This window comes from Salvelinus fontinalis, chromosome 14, assembly GCF_029448725.1.
Source record: "Salvelinus fontinalis isolate EN_2023a chromosome 14, ASM2944872v1, whole genome shotgun sequence".
Lineage (NCBI taxonomy): Eukaryota > Metazoa > Chordata > Actinopteri > Salmoniformes > Salmonidae > Salvelinus > Salvelinus fontinalis.
This window is the reverse complement of record NC_074678.1, coordinates 14,734,863-14,760,308: the sequence shown is the minus strand read 5'-3', so window position 1 is coordinate 14,760,308 and position 25,446 is coordinate 14,734,863. Positions and strand designations below refer to the sequence as shown.

Genomic DNA, 25,446 nt, shown 5'->3' with positions numbered 1-25,446 from the left:
CAACATTGATTTATCCTGCAATAGATGTTGTTCAATTGGTAACATACATTTTTGTCTTCTAATGCCTCGTTACTGAGTTTATGTAATCCAAAAGTTACATTACTGATTACAATTTTTGACAGCTAGCTAGTAACTGTAACGGATTACATTTAGAAAGTAACCTACCCAACCTTGACTGTAGTATTTAAACTGAACTATAGTATAAATAGTATAGTGAAAGAAAACTAGTATATTCTGTAATATTTACTGTAGTGTTTAATAGGACATTACCGTAGTATTTACTATAGTGTTTTGTTTTATTATCTTTTACGTGTGGAGGCTTTCTCCCTGAGGAAACCTACTGGAGAAACACTAAAAGATAACATTTTCCATAACCTGTAGGTAGGACTGGGGTCTGAAAAGATAGTTCAGAGCTCATGCTCTGAACTATAACCTGTATGGAAGACAATATGTTCTATACCTGGTATGTAGGTTTTTCACATATGGGTGGCACAAATTGGGATATGGGGGAGGGGAATGGGAAGGGTACAGTGCCTTCAGAAAGTATTCATACACCGTGACTTATTCCGCATTTTGTTGTGTTATAGCCTGAATTCAAAATGTATTAAATAAAATGCAATTCTCACCCATCTACACACAATACCCCATAATGAGTAATGAGTAGAAACGCATTTTTCGAAATTTTTGCAATTTTTTTGAAAATTAAATAGAGAAATATCACATTTACAAAAGTATTCACACCTCTAAGTCAATACTTTGTAGAAGGACTTTTGGCAGCGATTACAGCTGTGTCTTTCTGAAAAAGTCTCAAAGAGCATTCCACACCTGAAATGTACAACATTTGCCCATTATCTTTTCAAAATTCTTCAAGCAATGTGAAATTGGTTGTTGATCATTGCTAGACAACCATTTTCAGGTCTTGCCATAGATTTTCAAGTAGATTTAAATCCAAACTGTAACTCGTCACTCATTCCAATGTGGATTTGGCCTTGTGTTTTAGGTTATATTCCTGCTGAAAGATGATTTTCTCTCCCATTGTCTGGTTGAAAGCAAATTGAACCAGGTTTTCTCTAGAATTTTGCCTGTGCTTAGCTCCATACCGTTTCTTACACTTTATTCAGGACAAAAAGTGAATTGCCTTGCCACATTTTTTACAGATGTCTCTTTGTAGTGACTGGATGTATTGATACACCATCTAAAGTGTAGTTAATAACTGCACCATGCTCAAAGGGATATTCAATTACTTCTTTGTTGTGGTTGTTGTTACCCATCTACCAATAGGTGCCCTTCTTTGCGAGGCCTGGTTTTTGTGGTTGAATCTGTGTTTGAAATGTACTGCTCGACTGAGGGAACTTACAGATATGTGTGGGGTACAGAGATGAAGTAGTAATCCAAAAATCATGTTAAACACTATTATTGCACAAAGAGTCCATGCAACTTATGTGACTTGTTAAGAAATGTTATCTTCTGAACTGATTTAGGCTTGGCATAACAAAGGCATTGAACACATATTGACTCAAGACATTTCAGCTTTTAATCAATTTGTAATATTTCAACAACAAAAAAATCTAATTTTACATTATGGGGTATTTTGTGTAGGAGTGACAAAAACACATTTAAAATTCAGGCTGTATCACAGCAAAATTAGGAAAAAGTCAAGGGGTGTGAATATTTTCTGAAGGCACTGTATATGCAAATTAAATATTGTAGTATGGTAAAGTGTCATGTTTCTGCGGACTGCAGTGTTTTATACTTTTTTTAAATCAAAGCACCCCCACCCCCAAACATCTTCCCACGGCAATGTATTTATAAAAATTTAAAAAAGGATAATACTGTAGTATTTACTATAGTATTCTACGGTATACTACAACATTCTATAGTAAGTAATACACATGATCGAGGGATACTATAGTGTAGTGTGTAATACTGTATTCTACAGTATACTACAGTTTACTGGGGCGGCAGGTAGCCTAGTGGTTAGAACGTTGGACTAGTAACTGAAAGGTTGCTATATCAAATCCCTGAGCTGACAAGGTAAAAAAAGGTTAAACAAGGTAAAAATCTGTCGTTCTGCCCCTGAACAAGGCAATTAACCCACTGTTCCTAGGCCGTCATTTAAAATAAGAATGTGTTCTTAACTGACTTGCCTAGTTAAATAAAATAAAAATTACTACAGGATTCTATAGTAAGTACTGTAGAATTATATAGTAAACATTAGTATTTTTTCATGACGTTTTTAGATTTGCCACAGTTGCCTCAAAAAGAAAGTTAAAATGGCAACTTTTCATAACAGCCTATATTAGGGTAAAGTGTAACATTTCAGATGAGGAAATGGAACTGGCTTTTAAGCTCCACATAAAAATGAAAGCACGCATGCACACACAGACACACACACACAGGTCTTCCGTGGCCCTGTGAGGCCAGTCAGACCTTTCTCCCACCACCATTAAACCAACATGACATTTTCTCCGACCAGCAAATCCCACGCCACCATTGATCTTTTATTCATAAGCCACTATTGTATTCATGATATTTAAAAAAGAACAGGGTCTGAACTGAAACACCCTGTGTTGTTTTGTGTCTCCATCACTTCAGTGAAGGCTTCAATTGTTCCTGTGGTCATAGATGTCTGTTTTTTCTAATCATTTGTTCCTCTCGCATGCTTTGTTTAGGCAGACTGTATAACAGTGTGACAGTGAGGTTTTATTGGGGAGAAAGCTAAGCTAAGCTTCCCAGTGTGCCAAGTGCACTGCTCTTGCTGTGTCTGCTCTGTGTCACAGCAGTCTCGAGTGCCATTGAACATTGCATGGTGAGGTGAAGCTTTCCACTGGCATTGACAAGCATTATTGAAACAGTTCTAAATCCCTAACATCTTTTAATTCCACATATGGCCTGGTCAGTGGAGTGTGCCTGATCCAAGTATGCAGCGTTGTATACTAAATGAGATTAAGGCCAGAGTGAAGTATCTGTTCATATCTATTTTCAGATACTAAGCAACCCTACTGCCAGCGCTTGACTTGGGCAGGAGCACCAGAACTGAGTACCGACACCTCAAATGTTCTACTGCTCGAGTTTCCGCAACTCTTATAGAATATTAGCTCAAAAGTTCCTCACCTAAATATAAACAGTACTGGCACCCAAAATGAGTACCGGCACATATTTCACTCCAAGTCAAAAACTGATTACTGACAGATACTGCATCAGCTATCAATGCTGCCTTGTCACATTATTGCAAGGTTTATTTAACACTCACTGGGCACATGGCCTGTTTCACACTGCCAGAAATGCCACTTCCAGTCATAGTCCACCAACATGGCGCATAAATGTTTGAGGTCGTTACTCCCACACCAGAAAAAAATAACAAATTTAGAGCTGAAAGACGATGACCAGAGCTTACCCATGATGTTGCACAGCGATGTAAGTCAATAAGTCAAAGTTTTAGTCAAAGTATGATATACAGTTGAAGTCGGAAGTTTACATACACCTTAGTCAAATACATTTAAACGTAGTTTAACACAATTCCTGACATTTAATCCTAGTAAAAATTCCCTGTCTTAGGTCAGTCACCACTTTATTTTAAGTAGGTGATGTCAGAATAATATTAGAGAGAATGATTTATTTCAGCATCACATTCCCAGTGGGTCAGAAGTTTACATACACTAATTCCACAATTAGTATTTGGTAGCATTGCCTTTAAATTGTTTAAATTGGGTCAAACATTTTAGGTAGCCTTCCACAAGCTTCCCACAATAAGTTGGGTAAATATTGTCCCATTCCCCCTGACGGAGCTAGTGTAACTGAGTCATGTTGTAGGCCTCCTTGCTCGCACACGCTTTTTCAATTCTGCCCACAAATTTTCTATAGGATTGAGGTCAGGGCTTTGGGATAGCCACTGCAATACCTTGACTTTGTTGTCCTTAAGCCATTTTGCCACAGCTTTGGAAGTATACTTGGGCTTATTGTCCATTTGGAAGACCCATTTGCGACCAAGCTTTAACTTCCTGACTGATGTCTTGAGATGTTGCTTCAATACATCCACATAATTGTCCTTCCTCATGATGCCATCTATTTTGTGAAGTGCACCAGTCCCTCCTGCAGCAAAGCACCCCCACAGCACAATGCTGCCACCCCCATGATTCACGGTCGGGATGGTGTTCTTCGGCTTGCAAGCCTCCCCCTTTTACGTCCTAACTTAACGATGGCCATTATGGCCAAACAGTACTATTTTTGTTTCATGAGACCAGAGGACATTTCTTCAAAAAGTACAATCTTTGTCCCCATGTGCAGTTGCAAACTGTAGTCTGGCTTTTTTATGGCAGTTTTGGAGCAGTGGCTTCTTCCTTGCTGAGTGGACTTTCAAGTTATGTCGATATAGGACTCGTTTTACTGTGGATAAAGATACTTTTGTACCTGTTTACTCCAGCATCTTCACAGGGTCCTTTGCTGTTGTTCTAGGACTGATTTGCACTTTTCGCACCAAAGTACGTTCATCTCTAGGAAACAGAGTCTCCTTCCTGAGCGGTATGATGGCTGCGTGGTCCCATGGTGTTTATACTTGCATACTATTGTTTGTACAGATGGATGTGGTACCTTCAGGCGTTTGGACTTGTGGAGGATGTACCAGACTTGGATGTACCAGAGGATGACCAGACTTGTGGAGGTCTACAAATTCTTTTCTGAGGTCCTGGCTGATTTATTTAGATTTTCCCATGATGTCAAGCAAAGAGGCACTGAGTTTGAAGGTAGGCCCTGAAATACATCCACAGGTACACCTCCAATTGACTCAAAGCTCCAAGAAGGCGTAGCAGTCGGACGTGTGTTTGTCTTGTCTTGTCCCGTCTTGTCCCGCGTAAATAGTCCTCGTATTTTTTGTATACATTTCGTATATATTTTAATTTCACTTTCCATCTTGGAACTGAATATATATTCCCGCAACCCGCCTCACCCAATGCGGTACGGATCTGCTATTTTTTATACTTTAGAACCGTAACCCCAATCAGAAGCTAGCCAGATAACTAGCTAGTAGTCAGTTAACCACTGCTGCGGTCTTCGCCCTTAACTCGGACACCAGCCAGCTTCAGCTCGGGCAAATACCTGCCAGTCTGCAGGCGCGATATCAACCCAGAGAATATAGGACTGCTTTTTCTCTACCACATCACCGGATTCCTGACGCAAGCTCTGGACAATTACACCGGATCATCGTCGCTAGCTAGCTGCAACCAGGTGGCTACTACTGGCTAATACCTCTGTCCCGAAACAAGCACCAGTTAGCCTTGAGCTAGCCTCGAGCTAGGCCCATCTGCCGGCTAGCCGAAGAGGCCTACCAGCGAATTATTGGGCTACAATACCTCTTTTGCCAATTGGACTGGAAAAAAAACACGGAGCCCCGCCGATCCATCACGACTGGTCTGCCGACGTAATTGTCCGAGGTGGTTTCAACAGGCTTTTCCATTGCGACGTTTCTGAATACCCATCTGCTAATTATTAGCTGTCTTATCGGCTGCTATCTAAATAAATATACCGGACAATTTTTTTCTTTTTCCTGGGTCACTATATCTATTTTGCCAATTGGATCGATCCCCTCTACCACACGGAACCCCACTAATCTACCGACGGAAACGAACGAGGTGACAAAAAAATAAAAAATAATAAAATAAAAACAGACCTCCATCCTATGTTATCTTGCTACCGATAGCCAGCTACCCGGCCAGCTGTCTGGATCGCCGTGCCCCCAACCAACCTCTACTCACTGGACCCTTATGATCACTCGATTAAGCATGCCTCTCCTTAATGTAAATATGCCTTGTCCATTGCTGTTCTGGTTAGTGTTTATTGGCTTATTTCACTGTAGAGCCTCTAGCCCTGCTCACTATATATCCAACCTCTCAGTTCCACCACCCACATATGCGATGACATCACCTGGTTTCAATGATGTTTCTAGAGACTATATCTCTCTCATCATCACCCATTACCTAGGTTTACCTCCACTGTATTCACATCCTACCATACGTTTGTCTGTACATTATTCCTTGAAGCTATTTTATCGCCCCCAGAAACTTCCTTTTACTCTCTGTTCTAGACGTTCCAAACGACCAATTCTCATAGCTTTTAGCCGTACCCTTATCCTACTCCTCCTCTGTTCCTCTGGTGATGTAGAGGTGAATCCAGGCCCTGCAGTACCTAGCTCCACTCCTATTCCCCAGGCGCTCTCTTTTGATGACTTCTGTAACCGTAATAGCCTTGGTTTCATGCATGTTAACATTAGAAGCCTCCTCCCTAAGTTTGTTTTGTTCACTGCTTTAGCACACTCTGCCAACCCAGATGTTTTAGCCGTGTCTGAATCCTGGCTTAGGAAGACCACCAAACATTCTGACATTTTCATCCCTAACTACAAGATTTTCAGACAAGATAGAACGGCCAAAGGGGGCGGTGTTGCAATCTACTGCAAGGATTGCCTGCAGAGTTCTGTTTTACTATCCAGGTCTGTTCCGAAACAATTTGAACTCCTACTTTTAAAAATCCACCTCTCTAAAAACAAGTCTCTCACTGTTGCCGCCTGCTATAGACCACCCTCTGCCCCCAGCTGTGCTCTGGACACCATATGTGAACTGATTGCCCCCATCTATCTTCAGAGCTTGTGCTGCTAGGCGACCTAAATTGGAACATGCTTAACACCCCAGCCATCCTACAATCTAAGCTTGATGCCCTCAATCTCACACAAATTATCAATGAACCTACCAGGTATCACCCCAATTCCGTAAACACGGGTACCCTCATAGACATCATCCTAACCAACTTGCCCTCCAAATACACCACTGCTGTTTTCAACCAAGATCTCAGCGATCACTGCCTCATTGCCTGTATCCGTAATGGGTCAGCGATCAAACGACCTCCACTCATCACTGTCAAACGCTCCCTGAAACACTTCAGCGAGCAGGCCTTTCTAATCGACCTGGCCGAGGTATCCTGGAAGGATATTGATCTCATCCCGTCAATAGAGGATGCCTGGATATTTTTTAAAAATGCCTTCCTCACCATCTTGAATAAGCATGCCCCATTCAAGAAATTTAGAACCAGGAACAGATATAGCCCTTGGTTCTCTCCTGACCTGACTGCCCTTAACCAACAGAAAAACATCCTATGGCGTTCTGCATTAGCATCGAACAGCCCCCGTGATATGCAACTTTTCAGGGAAGCTAGAAACCAGTATACACAGGCAGTTAGAAAAGCCAAGGCTAGCTTTTTCAAGCAGAAATTTGCTTCCTGCAACACAAACTCAAAAAAGTTCTGGGACACTGTAAAGTCCATGGAGAATAAGAACACCTCCTCCCAGCTTCCAACTGCACTGAAGATAGGAAATACTGTCACCACCGACAAATCCATTATAATTGAGAATTTCAATAAGCATTTTTCTACGGCTGGCCATGCTTTCCAACTGGCTAACCCTACCGCGGTCAACAATACTGCCCTCCCCTCTGCTACTCGCCCAAGCCTTTCCCATTTCTCTTTCTCCCAAATACAGTCAGCTGATGTTCTGAAAGAGCTGCAAAATCTGGACCCTTACAAATCAGCCGGGCTAGATAATCTGGACCCTTTCTTTCTAAAACTATCTGCTGAAATTGTTGCCACCCCTATTACCAGCCTTTTCAACCTCTCTTTCATGTCATCTGAGATTCCCAAAGATTGGAAAGCAGCTGCGGTTATCCCCCTCTTCAAAGGGGGAGACACTCTAGACCCAAACTGCTACAGACCTATATCTATCCTACCCTGCCTTTCTAAGGTCTTCGAAAGCCAAGTCAACATACAGATTACCGACCATCTCGAATCCCACCATACCTTCTCCGCTATGCAATCTGGTTTCAGAGCTGGTCATGGGTGCACCTCAGCCACGCTCAAGGTCATAAACGATATCTTAACCGCTATCGATAGGAAACAGTACTGTGCAGCCATATTCATTGACCTGGCCAAGGCTTTTGACTCTGTCAATCACCACATCCTCATCGGCAGACTCGACAGCCTTGGTTTCTCTAATGATTGCCTCGCCTGGTTCACCAACTACTTCTCTGATCGAGTTCAGTGTGTCAAATCGGAGGGTCTGTTGTCCGGACCTCTGGCAGTCTCTATGGGGGTGCCACAGGGTTCAATTCTTGGACCGACTCTCTTCTCTGTATACATCAATGATGTCGCTCTTGCTGCTGGTGAGTCTCTGATCCACCTCTACGCAGACGACACTATTCTGTATACTTCTGGCCCTTCTCTTGACACTGTGTTAACAACCCTCCAGGCGAGCTTCAATGCCATACAACTCTCCTTCCGTGGCCTCCAATTGCTCTTAAATACAAGTAAAACTAAATGCATGCTCTTCAACCGATCGCTGCCTGCACCTGCCCGCCTGTCCAGCATCACTACTCTGGACGGCTCTGACTTAGAATATGTGGACAACTACAAATACCTAGGTGTCTGGTTAGACTGTAAACTCTCCTTCCAGACTCACATCAAGCATCTCCAATCCAAAGTTAAATCTAGAATCGGCTTCCTATTCCGCAACAAAGCATCCTTCACTCATGCTGCCAAACATACCCTTGTAAAACTGACCATCCTACCAATCCTCGACTTCGGTGATGTCATTTACAAAATAGCCTCCAAAACCCTACTCAATAAATTGGATGCAGCGTATCACAGTGTTTTGTCACCAAAGCCCCATATACTACCCACCACTGCGACCTGTACGCTCTCGTTGGCTGGCCCTCGCTTCACACTCGTCGCCAAACCCACTGGCTCCAGGTCATCTACAAGACCCTGCTAGGTAAAGTCCCCCCTTATCTCAGCTCGCTGGTCACTATAGCAACGCCCACCCGTAGCATGCGCTCCAGCAGGTATATCTCTCTGGTCACCCCCAAAACCAATTCTTCCTTTGGCCGCCTCTCCTTCCAGTTCTCTGCTGCCAATGACTGGAACGAACTACAAAAATCTCTGAAACTGGAAACACTTATCTCCCTCACTAGCTTTAAGCACCAGCTGTCAGAGCAGCTCATAGATTACTGCACCTGTACATAGCCCATCTATAATTTAGCCCAAACAACTACCTCTTTACCTACTGTATTTATTTATTTTGCTCCTTTGCACCCCATTATTTCTATCACTACTTTGCACCTTCTTCCACTGCAAACCAACCATTCCAGTGTTATTTTTTTTACTTGCTATATTGTATTTACTTCGCCACCATGGCCTTTTTATATATTTATTTATTTATATATATATTTTGTTTGCCTTCACCTCCCTTATCTCACCTCACTTGCTTACATTGTATATAGACTTATTCTTCTACTGTATTATTGACTGTATGTTTGTTTTACTCCATGTGTAACTCTGTGTTGTTGTATGTGTCAAACTGCTTTGCTTTATCTTGGCCAGGTCGCAATTGTAAATGAGAACGTGTTCTCAATTTGCCTACCTGGTTAAATAAAGGTGAAATAAATAAATAAATAAAAAATGATGTCAACTAGCCTATCAGAAGCTTCTAAAGCCATGACATAATTTTCTGGAATTTTATAAGCTGTTTAAAGGCACAGTCAACTTAGTGTATGTAAACCTCCAACCCTCTGGATTGTGATACAGTGAATTATATGTGAAATAATCTGTCTGTAAACAATTGTTGGAATTTTTTTTTGTGTCATGGACAAAGTAGATGTCCTAACAGGCTTGCCAAAACTATAGTTTGTTGACAATACATTTGTGGAGTGGTTGAAAAACAAGTTTTAATGACTCCAACCTAAGTGTATGTAAACTTCTGACTTCAACTGTATCTTGTACACACCTTCTGCTGCTTATTTCCACCTTCCCGGTAAATGAAAATTCTCATCCTGGACATTGCACTGCTAGTAACTTGTCTGCGAGTGCCACCTCATTGAAAACTCCACCGCCAAGAGCGCCACTTCCCAGACGCACAGGGGCGGTTTCCAGAACACAGATGAAGCCTAGTCCAGGACTAAAAAGCAAACTCAATGGAATTTCTTATGAGCCCAGGCTTAATCTGTGACCGGGAAACCGCCCCATTTAGTAAAACATTCTATAATCTCATCAGTTTACCATATTTGAAACCAATTTGTCTCTTTTCTCCTTTACAGTTGATCGGTAGCAGCATAGCTAGAACGTGAATGGCACGACCTCCATCTCCACAATGTAAATAATGATGAAGGTCAAAGAGCCATTCTGGGTTCCTGAGTGATTTCCACACAAAACGCATGTACACACGCACACAGCAATCCAACCCTGATCGTTTTCCCATCCGCTCCCTTCCGATAGTGGTCTACCAATGGAGGCTGCTGAGGGGAGGACGGCTCATATTAATTGCTGGAATGGAGTCAATGGAATTGTATCAAACACATCAAACACGTTGTTTCCATGTGGTTGATACCATTCCATTGACTCCGTTCCAACCGTTATTATGAGCCGTCCTCCCCTCAGCAGCCTCCACTGCTGTCTACAGTGCCTTCAGAAAGTATTCACACCCCTTGACGTTTTCCACAATTTGCTATGTTACAGCCTGAATTTAAAATGGATTAAATTGAAAATGTGTGTCACTGGCCTACACACAATACCCCATAATGTCAACATTGAATTATTTACAAATTAATTAAAAATGAAAAAATGTCTTGAGTCAATAAGTATTCAACCCCTTTGCTATGGCAAGCATAAATAAGTTCAGGGGTCAAAATGATCTTAACTAGTCATATAATTAGTTGCATGGACTCACTCTGTGTACAATAACAGTGTTTAACATGATTTTATAATGACTACCTCATCTCTTTACCCCACACATACAATTATCTGTAAAGTCCCTTAGTCGAGCAGTGAATTTCAAACAAAGATTCAACCACAAAGACCAGGGAAGTTTTCCAATGCCTCGCAAAAAAGGGCACCTATTGGTAGATGGGCAAACATTTTTTAAAGCAGACATTAAATATACCTTTGAGCATGGTGAATTTATTCATTACACTTTGGATGGTGTATCAATACACCCGGTCACTACAAAGATACAGGTGTCCTTCCTAACTCAGTTGCCAGAGAGGAAGGAAACCGCTCAGAGATTTCACCATGAGGCCAAAGGTGACTTTTAAACAGTTACAGAGTTTAATGGCTGTGATCGGAGAAAACTGAGGATGGATCAACAACATTGTGAAAATAAGGAAGCCTATAAAATATTCCAAAACATGCATCATCATCCTTGGCAAGGACTAGGGCGTTTTTGTGGATAAAAAGAAACGAAATAGAGCTAAGCACAGGCAAAATGCTAGAGGAAACCCTGGTTCAGTCTGCTTTCCAACAGACACTGGGAGACATATTCACCTTTCAGCAGAACAATAACTTAAAACACAAGGCCAAATAAACACTGGAGTTGCTTTCCAAGACGGCATTGAATCATCCTGAATGGCCTGGTAACATTTTTTAAATAGTTTTACTCACGTTTTACTCAACGTGAGTAAAACATTTAAATGGGTTAACCCTCGCAAGGCCACCAGCCCAGACGGCATCCCTAGCCGCGTCCTCAGAGCATGCACAGACCAGCTGGCTGGTGTGTTTACGGACATATTCAATCAATCCTTATCCCAGTCTGCTGTTCCCACATGCTTCAAGAGGGCCACCCTTGTTCCTGTTTCCAAGAAAGCTAAGGTAACTGAGCTAAATGACTATCGCCCCGTAGCACTCACTTCCGTCATCATGAAGTGTTTTGAGAGACTAGTCAAGGACCATATCACCTCCACCCTACCTGACACCCTAGACCCACTCCAATTTGCTTACCGCCCCAATAGGTCCATAGACGAAACAATCGCAATCACACTGCACTATCCCATCTGGACAAGAGGAATACCTATGTAAGAATGCTGTTCATCGACTACAGCTCAGCATTTAACACCATAGTACCCTCCAAACTCGTCATCAAGCTCGAGACCCTGGGTCTCAACCCCGCCTTGTGCAACTAGGTCCTGGACTTCCTGACGGGCTGCCCCCAGGTGGTGAGGGGCCACCCCGCTGATCCTCAACACTGGGGCCCCACAAGGGTGCGTTCTCAGCCCTCTCCTGTACTCCCTGTTCACCCATGAATGCTTGGCCATGCATGCCTCTAACTCAACCATCAAGTTTGCAGACGACACTACAGTGGTAGGCTTGATTACCAACAACGACGAGACGACCTACAGGGAGGAGGTGAGGGTCCTCGGAGTGTGGTATTCAGGAAAATGACCTCACACTCAACGTCAGCAAAACAAAGGAGATGATCGTGGACTTCAAGAAACAGCAGAGGGAGCACCCCCTATCCACATCGACAGGGCAGTAGTGGAGAAGGTGGAAATTTTAAGTTCCTCGGCGTACTGAAATGGTCTACCCACACAGACAGCGTGGTGAAGAAGGAGCAACAGCGCCTATTCATCCTCAGGAGGCTGAAGAAATTTGTCTTGTCACCAAAAACACTCTCAAACTTTTACAGATGCACAATCGAGAGCATCCTGTTGGGCTGTATCGTAAGGCTCTCCAGAGGGTAGTGGGGTCTGCACAACGCATCACCGGGGGCAAACTACCTGCCCTCCGGCGCACCTACACCACCTGATGTCACAGGAAGGCCAAAAAGATCATCAAGGACAACAACCACCCGAGCCACTGCCTGTTCACCCCGCTATCATCCAGAAGGCGAGGTCAGTACAGGTGCATCAAAGCGGGGACCGAGAGACTCCTGATGGCCTCTGTCTCAAGGCCATCAGACTGTGGCTGCTGCCAACATACTGACTCAAATCTCTAGCCACTTTAATAATAGAAATTGGATATAATAAATGTATCACTAGCCACTTTAAACAATGCCACTTTATATAATATTTACGTACCCTACATTTCTCATATGTATATACTGTACTCTATACCATCTACTGCATCTTGCCTATGCCGTTCGGCCATCGCTCATCCATATATTTTTATGTACATATTCTTATTCATTCCTTTACACTTGTGTGTATAAGGTAGTTGTTGTGAAATTGTTAGATTACTTGTTAGATATTACTGCATGGTCGGAACTAGAAGCACAAGCATTTCGCTACACTCGCATTAACATCTGCTAACCATGTGTATGTGACAAATAAAATTTTTGAGTTGGCGATACCACAAAAGGAGTTGGCGATACCACAAAAGGAGTTGGCGATACCACAAACAGATCTGGGACCAGGCTAGAGAAACTGTATGAAAGCTGAAAGGCCTTACCTGTCAGAACTCAATAGCATCAGAGGGTTCATATGAGCTAGGGAGACCTACTGTACTAACTACTTGCTCAGGGTCAGCCACATCCAGTGGTATAAAAAGTACCCAAATGTCATACCTGAGTAAAAGTAAAGATACCTTAATAGAAAATGACTCATGTAAAAGTGAAAAGTCACCCAGCAAAATCCTACTTGAGTAAAAGTCAAAAATTATTTGGTTTAAAAAAAACTTAAATAGCAAAAGTAAATGTAATTGCTAAACTATTCTTAAGTATCAAAAGTAAAAGTATTTATAATAAAATATTCTGTGGAAGGACCACCAGAGGGCAGGCTGGGCTCACGGATAGTAGCCCAACAAGGCATGTGAGACAAGGTAACCAGAGGCAATTAATTAAGCACAGCTGACGGTACTAATGACCTATTCTCCTTCCCTTATAAGAGAGAGTATGGAACCAGCAACCAGGAGGAAAAACTATCTCTGGAAGATGGCCACCGAGACAGAGGAGCTATCCATGAAGAACCACTAAAACGGTGACAATCCCGTGACTTTTGTTGTAGTTTAAAGAAGAAGTTACAGGTCTGTGAGAGCCAGAAATCTTGCTTGTTTGTAGGTGACCAAATACTTATTTTCCACCATAATTTGCAAATAAATAAATTAAAAATCCTACAATGTGATTTTCTGATATTTTTTTCTCATTTTGTCTGTCATAGTTGAAGTGTACCTATGATGAAAATTACAGGCCTCTCATCTTTTTAAGTGGGAGAACTTGCACAATTGGTGGCTGACTAAATACTTTTTTGCCCCACTGTAAGTAGTTCTCTAAAGTATTTTTACCTAAGTACTTTACACCACTGACCAGGGTCAGGACCCATCATGTGATATGTCTGAACTGGGCACAGAAAACAATTTTCAGGTCAGGATTTGAGTGCAGACCAAATGCTGTCCTGTTTGTTCTGAAGGTGAGGGGGTGGGGGAGAGTTGGCATGTGCCCTACAAAGATAAACGTGTCTATTAGTTGGCAGCATTTATCAAAGTTTACCGAGATAGGAAAAGAGAGCGAATGCAAGGCAATAGGAAGTAAATAGAAAAAGCCAGTGCAGTCAGAAGAGTTACAAAAAAATAAGAAAAATGTTTAATTTCTTTCATTTTGTACCATAATGACCTCACAGCCAGAGTAGAAAAGGGGGAAGTTAGAAAATTGGCAATTTCATGTAAATTGGCTCTATAAATGTCACAGATGTGATTTTCTGTACATCAATATCTGCCTTGTGTAAGCCCAAATGTATCCCAAATCACACCCCATTCCCTACAGTATGTAGTGCTCTGGTCAAAAGTAGTGAAATATATACGAAACAGGGTGCCATTTGGGATGTAGCCCAGTCGTACGCCAGAGGCTCACCTCAGAATAACCTTTTGAGCACAGAGATATAACAAACATGTTTATTATTTCATATAGATTGAGGCTAAATAGTATGTTGCTCCTGTGTTAATGTTTATGAGACCAAATTATCTCCTTAGTTAACCCACTTCCTGAAGAAAAGTGCTCCAACAGCCTTCCAAACGCAATGCAACCGCCCCCCAGCCTCTGTCCCTCTGACCCTACCTCTATGTGATTCTATCTCTCTCTCTGACCCTCTCTCATCTCCCTCTGATCACATTAGGAATATGAAGTGGTGAGAAAATGTTATCACTGTTGATTTATTCAGCTTTGAGGCGCGCCCTTTTCTGCCCGATGCTAAGTGAAAGATGGAAAAGAGAAAAGGGATGAGAGAGAATAATTCTGTGCCCATTCAGATAGTGAAAGGGACAGTGACCTACAAACATACAAGTAAGGACATACTTGAATATACTATAGCATTTCATAGCGTACACATGCAAATATTCAAATTCATTCTCATTTCTTCTAGCCTTTTTTGTAGATATTACAATAATCAGAAAACCTCAGGAAAATAAATTCTCAGATACGCATAGCTACCAATACGAAGGCATAGTTCTAAAGTATAGTAAAACAACAACAAATAAAGTCAGTAAAGTGCAAATAATCACATTGTCAAGTTCCACAAAAGGATCTAACCTATCTTAAAAGACAGTTAGCGGTAAATATTAAGATGGAAGTTGGAATGTATAGGAATCTAAGTATTACATTTACAATTATACAAATGATTGTATAAACAGCATAACCTCCCCTGGAATAGTAACGTCAAAAAAATAATAAAGTCTAACGTTCTACATCCAAAACAAGTCACCCAGTGCAAATAAAAACAAACACAGAGAGGTCAAAAGTCATGTAACTGGCCAGCTGCAAACCCCCTCCCCTATCTGATCAGTAGTCCCATCCATTAACCCAGGATCCCCATGATATTGCACAGTGTAATAAAAGTGGGGTGAGGTACACATTTATTTGAAACAAGTTGGAATTCTTGACTTTGATAAGGCGCTTTATCAGAAAGTACAAATCATTATATATTTTCTGATTATTTGGATGCATTTACAAGAGGAGAAACGGCACTAATTCACCCCCAAGACTTTTTACATAAAGTGGACATATCTTTGGCTTTTAGAAGGCCTCGAAGTCATACGTTTCCATTTTTTTATATATATACAGCACCAGTCAAAAGTTTGGACACACCTACTCATTCAAGGGTTTTTCTTAATTTTTTTACAATTTTCTACATTGTAGAATAATAGTGAAGACATGAAAACTATGAAATAACACATATGGAATCATGTAGTAACCAAAAAGTGTTAAACAAATCATAATATATTTTATATTCTTCAAAGTAGCCACCCTTTGCCTTGATGACAGCTTTTCACACTCTTGACATTCTCTCAACCAGCTTTATGAGCCACCTGGAATGCATTTCAATTAACAGGTGTGCCTTGTTAAAATGTAATTTTTGGAATTCTTAATGCGTTTCAGCCAATCAGTTGTGTTGTGACAAGGTGGGGATGGTATACAGAAGATAGTCCTATTTGGTAAAAGACCAAGTCCATATTATGGCAAGAACAGCTCAAATAAGCAAAGAGAAATGACAGTCCATCATTACTTTAAGACATGAAGGTCAGTCAATCTGGAAAATTTTAAGAACTTTGATAGTTTCTTCAAGTGCAGTCGCAAAACCCATCAAGCGCTATGATGAAACTGGCTCTCATGAGGACTGCCACAGGAAAGGAAGACCCAGAGTTACCTCTGCTGCAGAGGATAAGTTCATTAGAGTTAACAGCACCTCAGATTGCAGCCCAGATAAATGCTTCACAGAGTTCAAATAACAGACACATCTCAACATCAACTGTTTAGAAGAGACTGGGTGAATCAGGCCTTCATGGTCAAATTGCTGCAAAGAAATCACTACTAAAGGACACCAATAATAAGAAGAGACTTGCTTGGCCCAAGAAACATGACCAATGAACATTAGACCAGTGGAAATATGTCCTTTGGTTTGATGAGTCCAAATTTGAGATTTTTGGTTCCAACCGCCGTGTCATTGTGAGAAGCAGAGTAGGTGAATGGATGATCTCCGCATGTGTGGTTCCCACCGTGAAGCATGGAGGAGGAGGTGGGATGATGGTGTGGGGGGCTTTGCTGGTGATACTGTCTGTGATGTATTTAGAATTCAAGGCACACTTAACCAGCATGGCTACCACAGCATTCTGCAGCAATACGCCATTCCATCTGGTTTGTACTTAGTGGTACTATAATTTGTTTTTCAACGGGACAATAACCCAACATACCTCCAGGCTGTGTAAGGACGTTCTGACCAAGAAGGAGTGTGATGGAGTGCTGCATCAGATGACCTGGCCTCTACAATCACCCGACCTCAACCCAATTGAGATGGTTTGGGAAGAGTTGGACCGCATAGTGAAGGAAAAGCAGGGAACTCCTTCAAGACTGTTGGAAAAGCATTCCAGATGAATGCTTTCATCAAGGCAAAGGGTGGCTACTTTGAAGAATCTAAAATATATTTTGATTTGTTTAACACTTTTTTGGTTACTACATGATTCCATGTGTTATTTTATTCTGTTGTCTTCACTATTACTCTACAATGTAGAACATAAAAAATAAAAACCCTTGAATGAGTAGGTTTGTCCAAACACACATATACATTTATATATCACACACACTATATCATAAGGCACTATAACACTTGGGCTATTTGGACAGTATAAGCAGTGAACAGAGGTCCCATCTATTTTTACTTACAGACAAGTAGTACAATAGTTGTACAACTCTCAAATTTGAGGTGTGGAATTACCCATGTGGTTCCGCTTCTGTCAGCGGTAGAGGCTGATGCTGGTACTCTGGTACAGGTACATGTAGGCATCACAGAACAGACGCTTAGCCACGCCCTTCATGTCCCGAGGCACCTGGTTGGCCAGCTCGGCGGGTGACATGACCAGGTACATGCCAATCTCTGGACATGCCTCCACCTGGGGAATGTTGAAGCCATCCCTCTCTCCTGAAACACACACAGAAAGAGAGAGAGAGAGAGAGAGAATGAGAGTAAGAAATAGAGAGAATGAGAGAGAATGAGACAGAGAGAGAATGAGACAGAGAGAATGAGACTGAAAATGAGACAGAGAATGAGAGAAAATGAGACACAGAATGAGACAGAATGAGAGAGAGAGATAGAGAATGAGAAAGAATGAGACAGAGAGAGAGAATGTGACAGAGACAGAGAATGAGAGATAGAGAATGAGACAGAGACAGAGAATGAGAGATAGAGAATGAGACAGAGACAGAGAATGAGAGACAGAGAATGAGACTGAGACAGAAAATGAGACAGAGCATGAGACAGAACATGAGAAAGACAGAGAATGAATGCTTCCTTCTGACATCCAATGAGTTTTGAAAGGAATGGAGGAAACAAGGAGGGTTTTCAGCCACAGCATATTCCACACAACCTCACCATGTCTGTCAGCCATGCTGTCAAAGAAGATCCAGTCTGTGCTGTTTGGTCCGTGTTTGATGAAGGAGACATAGTGACTGGTCTCTATGCACAGCACTGCAAACAGCTCCAGTCTCTCTCTGGGTGGGGCAGGGGGCGGGGCTCGGAGGGTAGTGGGGGCGGGGTAACCCTCAGGGAGCTGCAGGGGGGAGGGGCTGTGGGACAGCCGCTCGGGGTGAGAGTGCACCTGGAGAAGGAGACAGAGGAGCAGAATCGCTAATCCTAATCAAATATAGAGTAATTATTTGGGATGCAAAGTGATTTGTAGATCAATGATTCTGTGTACTCCGACTGCAATGTAGTATGATCTCATACACGTATAATGACACACAACACTATGACAGGTACACACACACAGTGGAGTGTGTCAGTCTGTCCTTACGCCCTACCTGAGAGGAGCAGGTCCTGCAGAACACTTTAAATCCTGTCCTGCTAAAGACTGGGTCTCTGAAGCAGTCCACACACTCCTCATACGCCAGCTGACCACACAACACACACTGCTGGGGACCTGAACACACACCACATCACATTACATCTTTTCACAGATAGATGGTGTATCCTTGAGTGGCTGTGTGTGTTGTGTGTGTGTGTGAACTACCTTCAGAGAGGAGGTCAGTAATGTCCAGCTCCAGTGAAGGGATGATCTTCTGAAACATCTTGAACTTCTTCCCAAAGCGAGGCATCTGGAGGATCAGACAAGATGGCACCTAGAAGGAGAGGAAGAGACATACAGTCACTACACAACTACTGACTACAGTAGACTACCAATCTGGAGACCGTTGTATAGAGTCTAGTAGTCATAAACACACATTAGTTCAGTTGTAGCAGAAGACTTATCAAACAGTGCCATCTACAGGAATTTCAGATAAATGAGAACGAGCATAGTGAGCGAGTACTGTGCACCCACACACACCCCTACCTCTGCCAGTTTGAGTCCTGCGCTGTGGAAGGAGTGTTCCAGCAGGTGTTGGACAGTAGGCAGAACCAGGCTGTGGTTGTTATCCAGGAAGATTTGATAACAGTAACTGTCCTGGACCTTTCCCCCAGCTGACCTGGAGACAACAGGTCAAGTCATTTTTTGATTTCTTTATAACCAGGTCAAGTCTTTTAGATTTCTTTATAACCAGGTCAAGTCTTTTAGATTTCTTTATAACCAGGTCAAGTCTTTTAGATTTCTTTATAACCAGGTCAAGTCTTTTAGATTTCTTTATAACCAGGTCAAGTCTTTTAGATTTCTTTATAACCAGGTCAAGTCTTTTAGATTTCTTTATTACCAGGTAAAGTCTGGTCATCAAGTATGTATTACATTGGTGTAGTGCAAAGCTACATTACAATTGAAATAGAACATAGATTAGAGTAAGGTATTCTTACAGTTTGAGGAGAGGATCCAGACAGAAAATATGGTGCATAATGAGGGTAAGAAACTCTTCTGGATCTGAACAAGAACACAACCACACACAGTCACACTCAGTCCTTTCAAAAATCACCCTATTAAGTCTAGTTCATTTACAGTTGCGACTGTCCTGTTAGAAAGGATATAGCAGTAAGGCAGATGTTTGTTCACCTTTCTCCTCTGTGGTGAATGTGTGGCAGTATCCAAGCTCCTGCAGCTGCTGACGAAGCTTCATAATGTGTCTCCCTTCCACAAAACCTTTACTGCACATAGACAACAATACACACAGGTAACACATGTATTAGCACACCCAAGCCTACAATTACTACATCTCCTAAGCCCACACACACACGCGTTGGCTGACCTGCGGAGCGGGTTGACGATGTCATGTAGCAGGGTACTCTGGATGGGGGCATCCCTAGGCTCTGTTGACTTAAACAGCAGGGAGTCCAAAACTGAGGAACAGGAGAACAGACTGGAGAGAGAGAGAGATATAGAGAGCGTGAGAGAGACAGAGCGAGAGAGAGAGCGCGCGAGAGAGAAAGGGAGCGGGAGGGAGAGCGAGAGCAAGTCATAGAGAGAGAAAGGGAGGGAGAGAGCGAGACAGAGCGAGAGCGAGACAGAGCGAGACAAAGGGAGGGAGAGTGCGAGACAGCGAGCGAGTGAGAGAGACAGAGAGAGTGAGAGAGACAGAGAGCGAGTGAGAGACAGAGAGCGAGTGAGAGACAGAGAGCGAGAGCGAGACAGAGACAGAGAGAGTGAGAGAGACAGAGAGCGAGTGAGAGAGACAGAGAGCGAGTGAGAGAGACAGAGAGCGAGTGAGAGAGACAGAGAGCGAGTTAGAGAGACAGAGAGCGAGTGAGAGAGACAGAGAGCGAGTGAGAGAGTCAGAGAGCGAGTGAGAGAGACAGAGAGCGAGTGAGAGAGACAGAGAGACAGAGAGACAGAGAGCGAGACAGAGTGAGAGCAAGAAAGGGAGTGAGAAAGGGAGAGAAAGGGAGGGAGAGCGAGCGAGAGAGCGAGAGCAAGAGACAGAGCGAGAGACAGAGCGAGCGAGAGAGACAGAGCAAGCGAGAGAGACAGAGCAAGCGAGAGAGACAGAGCAAGCGAGAGACATAGCGAGCGAGAGACATAGCGAGCGAGAGACATAGCGAGACAGAGAGCGAGAGAGAAAGGGAGGGAGAGAGCGAGACAGAGCGAGCGAGAGAGAGACAGAGCGAGAGACAGACAGAGTGAGAGAGCAAGAGCGAGAAAGGGAGAGAGAAAGGGAGGGAGAGAGAGCCAGAGCGAGAGACAGACAGAGAGACAGACAGAGAGAGTGAGAGAGCGCCAGAGAGCAAGAGCGAGAAAGGGAGGGAGAGAAAGGGAGGGAGAGCGAGAGAGAGCGTGTGTTTAATAGGAGCAGGGAGGAGCTGTTAGTGTGCCTATCATTTAATTTTCTCTTTATAAACAATATATATTGTCATCATCTTCATCATCTTCACCTGAAGAGGGCGGAGTCCATGTAGCAAGAGTTTATATGGCCCTGGATCCCCTTCATTCGACCAATCAACATCCTCTCGACCTGCTCAGAGGCGATGGGGGAGGAGGGGAGCGCCCCAGGGCTGCGGACCACCTGTCTCTCTGAGTGAGTACAAAACACACGTCAAAGACCTCTAGTCACACAGACCAGACCTGGGTACAAATACTATTTGAAATCCATGAGTCTGCCTGGGGTGTCTAATGGGCAGTTTTTGCAGTTGTGGGAAATGGTTCATTAAGTCAGGAAAGCTCAACCAAGCAAACAAAAAATAGCTTGTTATGTGATTGGCTGTAATGATCTTTGTTACAAGAGGCAGTTTCTTTCACCTTGAAGGACATTGGCTGATGCCCTCTCATTCTGAATGTCTGCTGCCCCCTGGAAGCGGGAGTCAGGCCGGCAGGATAGAAGCTTGACGAAGAGACCTTGTCTAGGAAGACATCTGAAGAACCGATGGTCTTTAAAGGTACCATTACTAACCCCAGTGTACCCATCCTCCTAGAGAGAGTGACAGAGACAGAGACACAGAGAGAGAGTGACAGAGAAACAGAGAGAGAGACAGAGACACAGAGAGAGAAAGACAGAGAGAGAGTGAAGTGGAGAGTAGTTGACGTTTGAGATTAAACAGAACAATGAATTGCTCTCCAGCCCAAGACAGGGTCCATGCAGTGCATCATGTGAACATTAGAGGCCAGTGTTGAGACAGTGTACCAGCTCCAGTCCAGCGTAGGTTCCTTTCTGCCCAGGCAAAGTGCCTATCCAGCGGATGGTTCCATAGCCAGGTCCTATAGCCAGAGTCACCTCCACTAGAGAGTCAACACCAAGCCCCAAGGGGTGAACCTCCTCCATAGGCATAATGGCCTTATCAGTTTCCATAGGCTCAGGCTCTGTGGTCAACACAAAGACTCAAACAATGGCATCAAAAAATATATTTTCATGCGGTTTATTACAATTATGCACAGACAGACACACAAACACACACACCATGTTGAAGCAGTTCCCCTTTGATGACGCTGTCCAGCGGTAGGGTGATCTTCTCATCCCGGTCCTGCAAACACAGGAAACACACCCGTCACACCCCAAAAGCCAAATACTCCCCTGCTATAGGCCACATGTCACAGCTCTATCGGCCAATCATTCTGCACTCACAGTAGAGATGATGACTAAGGTCCTGCCCTCCTTCTCCTCCAGATCCATCACCATCCCATGGAGGATGTCCTCGTCCATGAAGAAGGTGACTCTGTCTCCTGTGGAGAGGGGCTGATGGTGGGCCTGTTGGGGCGACGGTTGCGTGGCCAGCTGGGCTGCTGGAAAGGTCAGACACTTGGACACAAATTTGGGTTTGGAAACCATGGGTTTCACTCTGGAAAATGGAGCAAAAATGCCACAGTCTTTCTTGCAGGGGAATAGGGTTTTTGACAGATATGTCCCATCTGTTGGTCCCTTTCCTTTGTCTTCTCCCTGTGAGGAATTCAGAGGACATATGAATAACCCAGTAGATGTGATATGTAGAATAACACATTTCCAAAAGAATAATACACGTATGAACATACATCATTTGCAAACGCTACCTGTAGTTCGATGCCAAAGAAGGTTCCTACGATGGGGTCTGGGTACTTTGGCTCTGTCATCCTTCCGACGTAACGTACAATTCCCTGCAGCCACTTCCCATCCAACTCCACAGTGACAGGTGCATCCTTAGTTAAACCCAGGGCTGTATCCAAAGCATCCCTCTCTAAATACCACTTCAGTCTCTCTGAGTCCTCTCCTAGGGCTTGCAGCAGCTCTGCCTCCTTAGCAGTCACTGGTTTCAGGTCGTTTACCTTCAGGAGACTGTCCAAACTGGAGCCCATACAGATGACAGGCAATTCCTGAGGAAATTCAGATCTGCTAAGCCTTGACATGTACCTGCTCTCCTGGATGTAACAGATGTGGCCAACATGTTTGAGCACCGTGGGTAACCCAGGGTCCTTTATGATGATGTAGTACATCTTCACATCACATGCGTCCATGGCTGATGCAGGGAAGAAATAGGGTTTGAATAGAAATGGTCATAACATGTGAAGATGTATATTTTGTTTTTAATGACTGTACAAGGCATAGGATGTACCGCATGCTGTTACACACAGATACAGCACACAGATACAGCAAACAGATACAGCAAACACACAAACGCTCACACACACACAAACGCTCACACACAAACGCTCACACACACACACACACACACACACACACACACACACACACACAGTATTCAGATCCTTCAATTGTTACATTACAGCCTTATAATAAAATGTATTACATGTGTTCCTCATCAATCTACACACAATAGCCCATAATGACAAAACGAAAACAGAAATACCTTATTTACATAAGTATTCAGACCCTTTGCTATGAGACTCGAAATTAAGCTCGGATGCATCCTGTGTCATGCCTGCTCCCACTCCCCCTCTCTGATGCTCAAGGGTGCCGGGCTGCCAATCATTACACGCATCAGCGCTCATTGGACCCCGCCAATTTGTTGATTGCCCTGTCTATATCTTTCTGTTCCTCAGTTTGTTCCCCGTGTCAGCATTATTGTTGTTTATGTTTTCTCTGTCCAGATGCTGTCCATGTTCAGTTTCATGTTGTTTATTAAATGTTCACTCCCTGTACTTGCTTCTCGTCTCCCAGCGTCTGTCCTCACATCCTGTTTCCATTGATCATCCTTGAGATGTTTCTACAACTTGATTGGAGTCCACCTGTGGTAAGTTCAATTGATTGGACATGATTTGGAAAGGCACACGCCTGTATATATAAGGTCCTACAGTTGACAGTGCATGTCAGAGCAAAAACCAAGCAATGAGGTCGAAGGAATTGTCTGTAGAGCTCCGAGACAGGATTGTGTCGAGGCACAGATGTCTGCAGCATTGAAGGTCCCAAAGAACACAGTGGCCTCCATCATTCTTAAATGGAAGAAGTCTGGAAATACCAAGACTCTTCCTAGAGCTGGCCGCCCAGCCACACTGAGCAATCGGTGGAGAAGGGCCTTGGTCAGGGAAGTGACCAAGAACCCAATGTTCACACTGACAGAGCGCCAGAGTTCCTCTACGGAGATGGGAAAACCTTCCAGGACAACCATCTCTGCAGCCCTCCACCAATCAGGTCTTTATGGTAGAGTGGCAAGACTGAAGCCACTCCTCAGTAAAAGGTACATGACAGCCTGCTTGGAATTTGCCATTGTGCTGTGGGGATGTTTTTCAGTGGCAGGGACTGGGAGACTAGTCAGGATCAAGGGAAAGATTAACAGAGCTAAGTACAGAGAGATTCTTCCTGAAAACCTGCTCAGACTAGGGCGAAGGTTCACCTTCCAACAGGACAACGGACCTAAGCACACAGCCAAGACAACACAGGAGTGACTTCGGGACGAGTTTCTGAATGTCCTTGTGTGGGCAAGCCAGAGCCCGGACTTGAACACGATCTAACATCTCTGGATAGACCTGAAAATAGCTGTGCAGCGACACTACCCTTCCAACCTCAGAGCTTGAGAGGACATGCAGAGAAGAATGGGAGAAACTCCCCAAATACAGGTGTGCCAAGCTTGTAGCGTCACACCCAAGAAGACTCGAGACTGTAATCACTGCTAAAGGTGCTTCAACAAAGTACAGAGTAAAGGTTCTGAACACTTATGTAAATGTGATATTTCTGTTGTTGATTTTTTTATATGCGTTTGCCAAAAAATTCTAAAAAACTGTTTTTGCTTTGTCATTATGGGGTATTGTGTGTAGATTGAGGGGGGGGGGGGGGGTTATACATTTAGAATAAGGCTGTAATGTAACAATGTGGAAAAAGGGAAGAGGTCTGAATACTTTTCGAATGCACTGTACATATATACACATACATATATAAACACATACGTAAACTTACTCACACCACAGAAAGTCCAATATAACACCAACATTAGACCATACGTAGAAAGTGAAAGCCAACTGCGACTACTGAGCAAAGTGCAAACCAACTTCGATCGCAGCTATTTATTTCCTCCGTTGCATTGAGAAATAACTATCAGTCCAATTACTACAAGCTGTATGTTCAGTCATATGCTGTAACTATAGATACCATTTAGTCAATATTGTTTACCTTGTAAGTTGTAATGTAAATCTTCTTACGAGAGTAGGCGAGATTTGATCGGTATCTAGCTAGCGAGTCACTTCACTTCCTCTTTCGTTTCACTGTTGTGTCGTCATATGCCCCGTTCAAAACAACGGGGAACTCGGGAAAATACGAAACAAAAATCATCACGTCAGTGATCTTCGGGCCCGAAAGTCGGAGCTCTAAAAAGAGTCCCTAGTTCCCGAGTT

At 43.3% G+C, this 25,446-nt stretch overlaps 1 protein-coding gene and 1 non-coding gene across 5 annotated transcripts; both read right to left on the bottom strand.

The window, feature by feature from the left end:
• Positions 1–314: 314 nt before the first annotated feature.
• LOC129811171 (U7 small nuclear RNA) lies at positions 315–367 on the bottom strand. Its single transcript, XR_008752848.1, has one exon. It is a non-coding gene; the product is annotated as a U7 small nuclear RNA (small nuclear RNA).
• Positions 368–14,927: 14,560 nt separating this feature from the next.
• Positions 14,928–25,379, bottom strand: cyldl (cylindromatosis (turban tumor syndrome), like). 4 transcript variants are annotated; one of them, XM_055944004.1, is made up of 16 exons: positions 25,013–25,207; positions 22,675–23,117; positions 22,253–22,564; positions 22,088–22,151; positions 21,815–21,990; positions 21,433–21,601; positions 21,069–21,207; positions 19,949–20,059; positions 19,756–19,847; positions 19,563–19,626; positions 19,111–19,243; positions 18,790–18,898; positions 18,581–18,699; positions 18,153–18,378; positions 17,499–17,702; positions 14,928–17,134 (listed from the first exon to the last, which is right to left on the bottom strand). In XM_055944004.1, exons 1-15 carry the CDS (start codon positions 25,044–25,046, stop codon positions 17,518–17,520), a joined length of 2,376 nt encoding a protein of 791 aa, XP_055799979.1. In that variant the 5' UTR covers positions 25,047–25,207; the 3' UTR covers positions 14,928–17,134; positions 17,499–17,517. The 4 variants fall into 4 exon arrangements, with proteins under 4 accessions (XP_055799979.1, XP_055799978.1, XP_055799980.1 ...); XM_055944003.1 differs by having other exon boundaries at positions 14,928–14,980; positions 25,013–25,206; XM_055944005.1 differs by lacking the exon at positions 25,013–25,207 and adding an exon at positions 25,226–25,379 and having other exon boundaries at positions 14,928–17,702.
• Positions 25,380–25,446: the final 67 nt, after the last annotated feature.